General features: G+C 41.1%; 1 protein-coding gene across 1 annotated transcript; it reads right to left on the reverse strand.

Moving 5' to 3' along the window:
• Window positions 1-1,093: 1,093 nt before the first annotated feature.
• On the reverse strand, window positions 1,094-10,506 carry LOC119362280. Its single transcript, XM_037627478.1, has 24 exons — window positions 10,011-10,506; window positions 9,807-9,878; window positions 9,201-9,244; window positions 9,003-9,114; window positions 8,525-8,596; window positions 8,048-8,110; window positions 7,466-7,543; window positions 7,178-7,270; window positions 6,974-7,093; window positions 6,202-6,285; window positions 5,822-6,037; window positions 5,682-5,729; window positions 5,139-5,393; window positions 4,827-4,921; window positions 3,619-3,863; window positions 3,225-3,293; window positions 3,076-3,140; window positions 2,710-2,879; window positions 2,520-2,598; window positions 2,180-2,435; window positions 2,050-2,095; window positions 1,713-1,821; window positions 1,545-1,607; window positions 1,094-1,440 (listed from the first exon to the last, which is right to left on the reverse strand). The coding sequence occupies exons 1-24, from the start codon at window positions 10,320-10,322 to the stop codon at window positions 1,360-1,362; spliced, it is 2,847 nt and encodes a 948-aa protein (XP_037483375.1). The 5' UTR covers window positions 10,323-10,506; the 3' UTR covers window positions 1,094-1,359.
• Between the last annotated feature and the right edge of the window lie 1,948 nt (window positions 10,507-12,454).

Here is a 12,454-nt window from a genome sequence, read left to right on the forward strand (position 1 = left end):
GTTTAAAAGATATAGAACTTTTAAAATCGGAAGCCGGAATAAAAAGCTGGCAGCAGGACCTGAGTGCCCTCGTACTTGCGTGCCGTAAATCCTCGTCCTAATAGTAGCTACTCTCTTTGTCCCATAATATAAGAGCGTTTTTACACTACAAAACACTCTTATATTATGGGACAGAGTTAGTACATTGCTTGGGCCACTCTCATTGAATTCCACTGAATTTGCGAAATGACAAGTGATGCATATGATCGGTGGAATCCAAGATCATGTCAGGGAATCAGCTTTCTTCTCCTGGTATCACGACGTGACGACTCGACGACAATCGGATCCCACTACCTTTCCTTTTGCCTTGGCTCATCTGACATTCCGTGGTCAATCTGGATCCATGGTGGAGGCAAAAGCAACCATGAGTGCCTTTCGATCAACCATATGAAATGACATAAAAATATAGTAACATCGTGCGCTAGTGGGCAGCGCTGTTTTGTGGTTATAGGACACGGAAACCTGGAAGGTTTTGCGCTTCATCTAGAAATTTCTCTGACTTCTGAAAACCTGAAAGCGTGTCTTCCCTTTCTTTCCATTTCGCCTTTCCCCTCTCATTTGTGGCATTGCGTACTGACGCGCAAAGGTAATTTACTAATTCATCATCCTTTTTTTGCGGGTGTTACTAATTCATCATCGGGTCCACGAGACGTGAGGAAATGTGGCAAGCAATCTCACAATAAAAAACCTACACACATCGCTCTCAGCAGTTAGGTAAACTCCTAGTTAACCACACCGATAGGGAAAAAGTAATCTGATCTTACTAAACTCAGACCGCACTCTGGATATTTTCTTCGAAAAGCTACTGTATTGTTTTTCTTTCGGAAAGGCGCTTGGGATATGGTAGAAGTGATTCATCACAAAGCATTTCTGTATGCCATAGATTGAGCCGAAAGCACACGCGCACGCTTTCAATCTATCGCTGCCTTTTCGTTGTCGACCGTGCACTTATTTGACACACACTCACCTTTGTTTGGATGGCTCCACAGATGTGGAGTTCTCAACCCAGCATCTTCCCCTGGTGCTGGTGGACTTTGAGCTAGTGCAACCACCATTCACCAGCCTGGGACTTTATAATTAGTAACTTTTGCACGCAAAGGATCCAGGTATCATCGACCGGACACCAATTTTTCGACACAACTTTTCGCACCAATGACTATCAAATTCCACACAAGAGTCACTTGCATACATTGGCAGTTGCACAACACAAATCGATACCGTAATACATAGTGGTAAACGACCTTATTTGCACTGAAATCGACGCACGCCACATCTAGAGACACTTGTATCTTCTTCTCTTTTTTCAGGGCCCTTGTGTATCTAGTCTGCCCTTGCAAACGCCAGATCAAGGAGTGTTCGGAAAAACTTGTGGGGGTAGATGGGTGGTTCCTCCGTGAGTGCCTGAATTTGGGATGATACCAACAAAAACAGAGGTTACACGGTTTAATCAGTACTGATCAGCAAGGTAGTTTCTGGAACGGTGGACAGAGAGGCGTCAGGCTTACCTGGTGAATCAGAACTGTGGAGGGAGTCATCCCAGGCACAGTGTTTACCTCTATCAACAGCACCTTCAGGATCAAATGTACGAACACTGATTAATTACCACGGCTAAGCTAACGTCCCCTTCGCTTTATAACTGCGCAAATATGACAGAGATGGAAGGAGGGAGGTACCTCTCCACTGTGAACATTAACAAATGCGTCAATGCGTGAAAACCCTTCCAAACCCAATGTGTTCGCCATCATCTCGATACAATTTTTGCACTTCTGCAGCGCATCCTCACTACAAGTGCAGAGGATACAATATCAAGTCATGATGAAGAGATGAATCTGGAACAATGTACATCTCAGCTAAAAAAAATATTCAGTAACTTTTATTTCAAAAAAGAAGGGAACTATTTCGGCAGCAAGCAATCACATCACATTGTCTGGGAACAAAGCATTCCAGTCAGCTGGTAAAGAAATCCACTGCACAACAAATGAGAAATAAGAACAGGAACAAGTATCAGACCTCATAATTGTTGCTGGAGGTGGTGTCAAGTTGATTCCAGTTCCACCTGAAAGTACCAGCATATAGCAAAGCACATAAGCAATCTGCCTTAAGACGATAAACCTTCAAAGACCTGTTCCAGACTAATCACCTTGAAATTTCTCTTCAAGAGACAAAATGTCACCACTTTCTTTGACTGTGATGCTTGGATTCAATGAATGCATCTCCCCAAGTTTGCCGACGACACCAACAGTCACTTCGAGCCACTCATTTTCGCCCTTCCATACCAGATGGCGGGTACTATCATTCCTCGATTTATTTGAGATAATAATTTCGTCGGTTTCGATAAATGGTTCGAATATCAGTGACTCCGGAGGAGGGACTGGCATCTCAATAACTCCATGTGCCTAGCAAATATAGATCAGCGTAAAAATGCAGCTTAACATCAAGTTCCTCTGGCTTAATCAGTTACCAAATTGAATTTCTGGTACCCTGGATAGACAGTTAGCAGGCAGACGCGGAAGCTTTCCGCTCAGCGCATTTGCATAGACTTCTAGGTCCTCTGGACATCTGATAACAGATAATTTCTGAATGAGCTATGCGTAAGACAGCCAAAGTTACCGTGTTCATGTTAAATAGTTGGAAAACGTCAAGTGAACAGGAGCTTAATGAAATGCTCACCGCAATCTTGCCACACCAGTTGAGCATCCATCACGAGCAGGTTTCACACATACCGTTTCTGTTTGTAATTTTGCTTTCAGGTCAATCCAGATATCAACAAGAGATGACTTTAGTAGGTCTTCTGTTGCTCTTACATCCTTTGGTATAGTGTGAATGCCATAACTAGCCAACTGCACAAGTACAAGAAAACTGGTGAACCATCTAACAAGGCCACAATCATAGCACGAGTAGTACAGCTCTAACAAATCTAACCGACAAGCAAACATTGCACTGTTAATGCATTGCGCATGGATTATATCATACATTGCCATTGCCAAAAAAAAATCAGCATGGAATTCCTATAAAGAAGACCTGAAAGGCTCATACATGATCAACGGCAAGTGAAGTTGCAACTTTGTCCATGCATGTTCTAGAAGCTATTGGTCCTGGCCCTGCACAAAGAGAACTTTGATATCAGCATAATTTCATATTCTTAGAGTTGGAGACATATATGTATCCTCAAGCTGTGATCGCACCTGTGTAAGGAACTCCTGCAGATTCCAACAGCGATTGAATGGTACCATCCTCCCCAATACCACCATGAACTACATGTAATATATTCGATATTGAAATACCAACAAAAAACAAAGCATAGGTGTTGAGGCATAGGCCTCTACATCTGTATTTTCACTATGTGCCTTACCACTTATGTTTGGTTTTATTGTGATAGAAGTAAGTAAGTATTAACAGAGTTCATTAGTTCCAGAAATTTTCTTTCGAAATTCCTATTTTCATAGCACATTTCATCTCGCAACAGTTAATCGCGCATCCATCATAAGTTCATAAGTACATATATATACGAAAAGACGGACATTATTATGCCTAGAAAGCTAGAAGATTAGGTACACAAATATGTATTGGAAAAAATACCTGCTATGAACACTACAGCTTTAGCTTCTTTAACATAATCAATCCATTGTTGCAGAGAGTATTTGATAGGTTGTTCATCAGTGATGTCAAAGCCCGCAAACCAATCTTGCTTGCTTAATGCTCGTTCAAGTTCTTTCATTACTTGATCACGTAAGCGAGTTGTTATTTCAACCCGCTCTGGTTCAATTGCTTCGAAACATGCAGCATGAACTTCTTCAGTTGTGTGTCGTAACACTAATGAATATCTGTCACACAGTAAGAGGCTAATGCTTCAGTGAACTATAAAAACTAGGAAGAATTAAAGAAAATATATTGCTCTTCGATCAAAGACCGATGTTGGATCTTAAATGCCAACAGTTAAATAAGAATTCTGGTTTGGACTCGAGCACCCAAAAATAATGACCGGCATCATTATGCTTCTGAAAATATCATGATAACGTGCAATGAGAAGTGAACTATAAGGAAATTACTTTATCTAGCCCACCACAAACTTCAAGTCTCACAACTCGAATATGGGTGTCTATTTTATCTCGTAGTTCGTCCCACATATTTTTATACTTACCACTAGTAATTAAAGTGCCAGATACAGGGATATGCAGTGGTGGATCTAGCTCAATGGACCAGGGCAGGCCAGCAGTGGAACTGTCCATCAAAATTTACTTATAAATTTTTTGCTATGATATAAAAGCTAGGATAATCCCAGGGTGGGCGCCCGCCCCGCTCTGTCCACCCTGCGGATATGGGGTTGTTTTTTCATGTAGTGTATGACTGCATCATCACAGTTGCACTGACAGAATGTGATAAGTAAATAAGACAACCCATCTTCTGCCCAAAATTATGAAGTCCAAGACTGAAATGCAAGACAAACTTAATTCTTCAAGTTAATATACCATGTCAAAATAGTAGTTTTCAACACCAATAATGGAATAGCATTCTTCAATTTAGGTCAAAAAGTAGCATTCTTCAATATGAAATGATTGTCCCTTTCAGGCCATAGATGCCCAGGAAAGCAATTGAAATTAGGTTAATCAGTTAAGATTAAAGTAACATAAGTACTTTTAACAAACTATAGCACATAAAGTTGGAATTCTCTGTTTTCATACAGTAACTAGAAGTTGCATTGCGCAAGACTCAAAATAAGATTACTGGGTCTGCGCCGGTAAAACTTCATGTCCCACAATTAATCAGGTGATGGAAGAAACACTTACGGCAGTGTCCAAACATCGCGTGCACTTCCGCTAAAATCTTCATTGTGGGGAGAATATCCATTCGAAGGTGCAAGCAAGCATGGTGTCACATCAAGCTAAAGGCACCAGAAGAGAAATACATATAAATCATCAGAGCATGAAAATGGAACAAAAATACATGGGATACCATACAGCCCAATAATCAATGATAACAAAATATAGACTGAATATTAGCTGATTCCCGTCATTTAAGCATGCATGAAAGCATCAGAATAAAAACACCATGGCGGTCAAGAATTGTGCGATTAGATACTAGGAAGCTAGAGATCTTACATCATCGAAACCTTGCAAATTAAGCCAGACATTTGTGCCGCTCATAAGAGATACTTGCCGCTCTGAAGTATCACCACCAAATATCACAAAAGCCTTCTGCTTGCATGTATCATTCTGGATTATCTCTGCTTGTTTTGCAGATTGCATTTTTCTGGATAAAGCAGTCCATGCATTATTGCTTGGAACAAGGGAAGGAAAACGTGAGCAAGCATGCTGAACAATTGTACGGAGGATTCGAGAGTGAGAGAATCCAACCTGAAAAATGTTTTTTGTTCCAAAGTTAGCAGTGAGATCAAGCATTATATATGTACACATGTAAATGTCCAACACTTACTTGCAGTAATTGCATGATGATTGATGGTTAATGTTTTATACTGCATATTATTTACAAAATATAAATATCCTCAGTTGTGTTGTGCAGCAGTAATAAAAGGTGCACACAAATGAGGAAAAATCATGTAAGTCAGTTGAATTGTTTTTAATTTATAGAAACTGAAATTGCCAAATTTTGTATGTGGGAAGTACAAGTATTAGCAGCGATACCTTTGAAGCTTGTTGAAATAAGAAACTGGTTTGCTCCATCCCACTTATCTGTTAAGATGCATAACAACAGATGTCACACTCTAGAAATCGCAAGCCACACTGCAAACTTCAAGCATGAGGAAATTTTCCAGGATGCTTACCAAATTAATGTCAGTGAAAAGGACAGTACCATACTCTGTATTTCCAAATTTACCACTGTTTTCAGATGAGGTCAGAGAAGTAGCAGGAGTTGGTAAAAACCAACCATCTATCCTGGCGAAGTCACGTAGGCCAAACTGGCGAAATAAAAGAGATACTCCTTGTCTTATGCAATCAATAACCTCTGCCGGAAAACGTGGAGGTGTATGATAAGCAACCTGTGAAGGGGTAAATATTCAATGCATTGACAAATTTCATGTGAGATGAAGTTATAGAAAAGTAATGTCTCATTTTGGCAGGCTAAGTTTCAAGGGTCGACAGGAAACATCCGCCCCTTGCGAATGTATACGATTCAATCACTTGTGATATATATTTCAAATACCTGTTGAGTTGGAAGGTACTTCCTACGGTAGTTAAATATTGTATCCTCCTGAATATCGTTAGTAATTGATGACTGAAGCTCAACCTGCAGAAAAGGGGATAAAAGAAACAAGTTCAGTCTTTCTACACATCTTACAGAGTTTCTAGAGATCAAACTCTACACAAGGAACAACTTCTTTTGTCTGCCCTCGGAGGACCATGCAAAGTAACGAAAAACATTTTCAAGAACTTTCCTTATAATTAATAATCCAAAGACAGTACTCCCTCCATTTTTATTTACTCTACATATTAGCTTGTCTTAAGTCAAACTTTGTAAACTTTGACCAGCTTATAAGAAAAAATATTAATCTACAATGCCAAATCATAACCATTAGATTCTTCACTGAATATATTTTGAGATCATTTATACTTGTTATTGTAAATGTTCATATTGTTTTTCTATAAACTTGGTCAAACTTTATAACGTTTGACTTAGGACAAAGCTAATATGCTAGTAAATAAAAACAGAGGGAGTACTATGTTGTAAGTAGGATTTCTTTACAAATTAAAATAAGGTCACAAGTCATTGATTCTACTAAGGAAGATAAGGAACACAGATCTTAGCCTTTTCCTCTTGGATGTTGCAGTTATTTTTACAGAAAGGAAAGGACTACTGGAAAACAGAACAGTCATAAAAAAATCTGAACTTGATATAAACCAGACTTCGGTCAACCATGTGAAGGAGTAAGGACCATAGGAAAACAGAGGTGAGAAAAAGATGATATAGATCTTACTTCTGTTGGAAGCAAAACGATAGGCTCACTGTTATTAGCTGTCCCAACATCAAGAATAATGGCTGTAAACTCACAACCCCCTTCAAGAAAAACTTCTATGATAACCTTATCATCAATTTCCTGTTGGACATCAGAGATATCAGATTAGGTGACACATTATTTTCTCTTAAGAAAAAATAGGAGTAACTACTAAGTACCAGGCACCTCTGAAAATATTCCCTCGGCTTTCTCAGCTGCCTCATTAGCACCATAAGCAACAACTACACCGATACTTGATCCAGCTCTCGTAGGTTTGACCTGTGAACACACATCAGGAGTTATATACTCCCTCCGTCCGGAAATACTTGTCGGAGAAATGGTTGTATCGAGACGTATTTTAGTTCTACATGCATCCATTTTTATCTATTTCTGTGACAAGTATTTCTGGATGGAGGGAGTACTAAACAAGAAAAATTTAAGGAATACATTTTCAAATAAGGCGCTTTTACTTACAATCACTTTGCCATTTTCTTTATTCAAACCGATGCTTCCAAACCATTCCTCCAACTCTGACCTGGCCAATTTGTCCTTCTACTTTTTCATAGCCGAGGGTGACACATGCAGGACACATCGTCAGGCGCCAACAGAAGAGCGTCAGGATTAGTAATCACATAAGGCACCTCCTAAGAGATCATTCATTGCAAACTCTACCAAAAATTACTGACGTCCAACCAAAATCATGGATTTTGAGACAAGAATAGATCATGCCTTCTAATTTTTAGATTATAATAAAGATATACTTTTGTCTTCCATAACTACTGAACTGTTGCACTTTTGCAAAAGACAATAAAATAAGTTTATCCTAAGTGTTTGTTAAGATTCAGTGCCCTTATTTTTCTGAAACAAGAAGCACATGAGACAGAGTTCTGAATGATTTAAAAAATTAGGGTGTCACTACATGTTTTCCTTATAAACTACATACTGTGTGTACTAAACCTTGTGTGTCTTACAAAAATATTTTGTAAAAAGAGCGTCTGTTTTTAAAGGTAATTCATATTGAATTGTGTACATAACACAGTCACAAAGATGCCTTACCTCTACAAGAAAGTTTGGTACTGTTAAGAAACCTTGAGCGTCGAGCTCGAGCGATGCATTATGCTGCAGTCATATTCAAAATTCAGGAAAATCAGGTCACACATATAATTGGGATTGTTCATATCAAGTGAATATACAAAAACAATTTCATATTTGTGGACACAGGTCACATTGCCATCAACCTTTAAATGACAGTAATGAACTAATGATACATGAAAGCTGCTCATCAGATAGCATTCGTAAAATCCGCTTGTTTCATGCACTGGAAGATTTTTATTCCAATCAATTCAAACAATACTAATACTGCAAACTCATTTCATGAGATAACTCAGGTATATTTGTTAAACTAGAAAATGTTGAGGATGACACTGGAATATGCCTTCTACGTCCAAGTACCAAAAATGACACTGAAGGATGATGAAAGCACAATAAAGCTTATGGGTCAAGTGGTGACATGTCATGATTAGTAAAGCATACCTTGTCAAAAGCACGGAGGCATTCATTAGAGGGCGTCCCAACAAATGGAACATTTGCTTTCTCCAAAAGCTCCTGAATATTTTATAGAACAAGGCAAAATTATAAAACATCGCAAATACTAAATTTCTGTTGGGTAGTCGAGTATTCCAAATATTGGTGAATTGATATTAAGTTCTATACTGCAGGTATACTGCCTTTTGGTAGGCGTTAGCGTCTTATCATCAACAGAAATCAGCAGCAACGTGGGATTCTTATAAATAAAAACTACTCCACCGGTCCCGAAATATAAGACCATTTTGACACTATCATGGTGTCAAAAATGGTCTTACATTTTGGGACAGAGGGAGTAAGAGACAGTCAGCACTACATGCTAGTTCAGTGCCAAATCAAACTGAATATCTCCAAGCATGCACCGTGGCACCAGCATAATTTCTATTGTGTGTAAAGCATTATTTAATGTTCATTGGTAACTACCAACCTGAATACCACCATCTTCACCAAATTTTCCATGTATCACCGGGAAGACAATGTCAACATTGGTAGCAAGATGTTCCGCAAATTCAGATAGGGTGGAAAATTCTTGTGCTAGACTGTAGACGGTGAAATTTGAGACTGAACAATTTGAAATGGACTAAAATTAGCAAGGAAAAGAAATAAACCCTGGCCGTAAGCTCACCTTTCAAGCTTGAAATCAAAGTCTGAAGGGGTGTTGGAATACAGCTGTGGAGTTAAACATGAGAGGCTGTCATTTTACAAACAGAGTGCTCCAATCAACAAAATACATCTTTTTCACGAGGGTATCCAAATCAATCCAAACAGAGTAGGCCAACACCTCTTCAGAATTCAACCAAGGGAATTATTGCATGACCATGTGTAGAGAGACATGAAAGTGGGTTCAGATAATGCATCGCCGGATTCAGTTCAGACAAACTAACTAACACCACAGTAAGCAGCCAATGACAGAATATTCAGCTAAGAAATGTTACTGAATGATTTCAGAGAAGCGAATTCAGTACAGACAAACTATTACTCCTTCTGTAAAGAAATATAAGAGCATTTAGATCACTACTCTGGTGATCTAAACGCTCTTATATTTCTTTACAGAGGAAGTATATGATTATGCATAAAGAAATCAAAGTGGGCAGTGGGCTCCTCAAATAATGCTTTCGCCGGATTCAGTTCAGACTTCAGACAAATGCATTGACACCACAGCAAGCAGCGAATGACTGAATATTCAGCTAGTAGTAGAGATTAACAAGAGCAGTTGGGCACATCGGATCACCTGAGCTGGCGATATGGCGAACGCGTTCATGCCACAGTCGATGTAGTAGCAGCTCACCAACAAGTCATCACCCTGCCAACAAATTTTTTTAAGAAGAAGAAGAGTGACCAGGCGTTGACCCAAACCCCACACAGTCAAACATTGAACACTACAGTGGGTACAGTAACCTCGCCTTGTCGGCTCATGTCGAAAGGAAAGGCTGACCTGGATGTGGTCGAGCACGGAGCGCGCGGAGTTGAGCGAGATGCCCCGCTCGGCGGAGGGCCCGCCGCACACGAGCCCGACCCGGAGCGGCCGCCCCTCCTGCCCCGCCGCGGCCGGCGCCATCCCGTCAACAGCCCGCTCCGAGACCACCGCGCGGAGCCGGCCTGGAGCGGCGGTTTCGGCGGCCGAGGAGTGCGCGCGGCGCGGGGCGAGGGCGAGGGCGAGGGCGCGAGGGCGGGCTGTAGTCGCGGTGGCGGTCGCCGGGGAGGGGAGGCGGGGTAGCAGGCGGGGCTGGGCGAGGGAGAGCAGCATGCGATCGGCGCCAATGCGGCTGGGGCCGGGGGACGGGGAGGGGGTGCAGGCAGCTGAGGTGAGACTGACCGGTGACGCGGGCGTGTGCGGTGGTGGTGGGAGCCGGCCGGAGTGGGAGTGGGAGAGGGATGTGGGCGTGTGCGTGTCGTCTTTGTAGCGGACGCGGCCGGCGCCGGCTTGTCGCTTCCGTCGGTGGCCGGCTTGTACTGGTGGTTGTGTTTCCATTCATCTGAACAGCAGCTTTTGTTTTCCGAGGATTATCATTGCATCCACTCCCAAGTCCCAACACCGCTGACGACACGTATGAGTAGTAAGCATGTTTTCTGAGGAATCACGTTCGTTGGCCGTAACGTAGGAATTAGATGTAGTGCATGAATGTGATAGGATGGCACTTGCCGTCCCAAAGAATTGATTTGCCCTGTCTAAAATAAAAGATGAGATTTGAGTGGAGTGGTGTTTTTTTCTTCGAAAACACAGAAAATGAATAGTATTTTTGAGGGAAACCATGTACTTGTGTCCTACAAACTAAATGTGTCTATAGAAAACTTTTCTCTGGGATCACCATTCTACGTTTTCTTTCCCATGAAAATCCTCGATACCGAATGAGGCCTAAAACGGATTGCATTGCATTGCCGACCAGAAAGAGATAAACGACCACATATAATCCAGCAACGAAGGGAGATAAAGGACGCCATTCCTGCATGCGTATACAAGTGCCGACTCGGCGAGATTCTTTAAAGTGCTCCACTTATATAATCGATAACGATATAATTGTCCTACTTGGCCGTCTAAACCCGCCTTTGATATAAACCCTTGGGATTCTATTAAACCATGGAAACTGCCAAAACGTTGCATCATGCTCTTGTTTCTTTAAAGTGCTGACCAAGTTTGTGGGCTCAAGCTCGCAAGGCAAAGACTCTAAAAAAACATTCACAAGGCAAAGTTAAGATCCATGCATATGCTCTGCCGACCGGCAATGTAATGTTTATGCAGTAACTGTAGACTATGCATTCATACACTATATGCTACCTACTTCATTTTACTAGAATGGCTTCCTGTTAGAAAAATAGATACCTTCATTATTCTTTTGTCAGCAAACAGCCGGCTTCATTTTGTTTTGTTTTGAGAGGTAACTGGTTCATTTTATTTTCTTGGATTTATTCTAGATTTTTTTTTGACAATGTTCGTTCAGTGGGAGACGATGCTTTTGTCGACTATGAGATGACCGTGCCGACTATCAATCCCAAAATTTGTAACCTCAATCTCTCGTAGGTGCTCACAAAATAAGATGTGCATGCGTATTTGTGCATACGTAGTCATTACAAAACCCATGACGAGCGCATGTATTTGTACTGTGTTTTTTAGAAATATAACCGGCTATTATTATTTTTCATTCTAACTCGGGCTTTTAGGAAAACTGTCATTTATTACATATCAAAGTTCATAGGTATGATAAGCTAATACGCTCTTAGCTAAATTACGAGGACAAATTTACCCATAAAGTCAAGGGCTAAGGGCATCTCCAACACTGCGCCAAATATCGTCTATGTGTGTGAACCGGATGGACTGGACACTTCTAGATATCCCACGCTACCTCTCAAGTGACCATGGGCATGGACAGACGTCCGAAATCCCCTTGTTAGCCCCCAAATTGGAGGGAGCTCTAGGGAAGTTTGGACAACCCATGGGAACCGCCAACTCGGACTCCATCACAAAGCCACCTTTTTCTTTCCTCCGTTCACCTCTCTCCATTTGGACAAGGGATGGACAAGTAGGGTATTTGGGGGAAATAGCATTGGATGGCCGGTGCCCGGACATGCCCGCGGATATTCAGGGGCTTCCGTTTGATGAACGACTCTAGAGACGGCCTAACAATAGAGCTCACTCAGGCCTCACTGAGTGTGCTACAATATTACTCCCGAGTTTGTAATCCATCTTTGTATTGCTAATGTAGCCCAAAAGGAACTGGGAAAGGCAAACATCGCTAATTCAGCGTAACCAGTGGCGAGTCTTGGCTCAAAGTTAACGGTGTGAAGAAAAAACCACTAACTCTTAGTTTTTTAGTTCAAATAAGGTTAAAATTTTGATACAAGGCTGAACTGAATACTAGTAACTTTTTTTTCCAATTTTTG

The sequence above is a fragment of the Triticum dicoccoides genome, chromosome 2B (assembly GCF_002162155.2).
Source record: "Triticum dicoccoides isolate Atlit2015 ecotype Zavitan chromosome 2B, WEW_v2.0, whole genome shotgun sequence".
Taxonomy (NCBI): domain Eukaryota; kingdom Viridiplantae; phylum Streptophyta; class Magnoliopsida; order Poales; family Poaceae; genus Triticum; species Triticum dicoccoides.

Excerpts from the sequence above, each read along its gene's own strand:
- LOC119362280 (XM_037627478.1), bottom strand. The coding sequence starts at position 10,322 with ATGCTGCTCTCCCTCGCCCAGCCCCGCCTGCTACCCCGCCTCCCCTCC. Across the intron at positions 9,245-9,806 it reads TCGCCATATCGCCAGCTCAG|CTGTATTCCAACACCCCTTC; the intron begins GTGATCCGATGT and ends TTAACTCCACAG. Across the intron at positions 3,864-4,826 it reads CGCGATGTTTGGACACTGCC|ATATTCATTAGTGTTACGAC; the intron begins GTAAGTGTTTCT and ends ACTGTGTGACAG.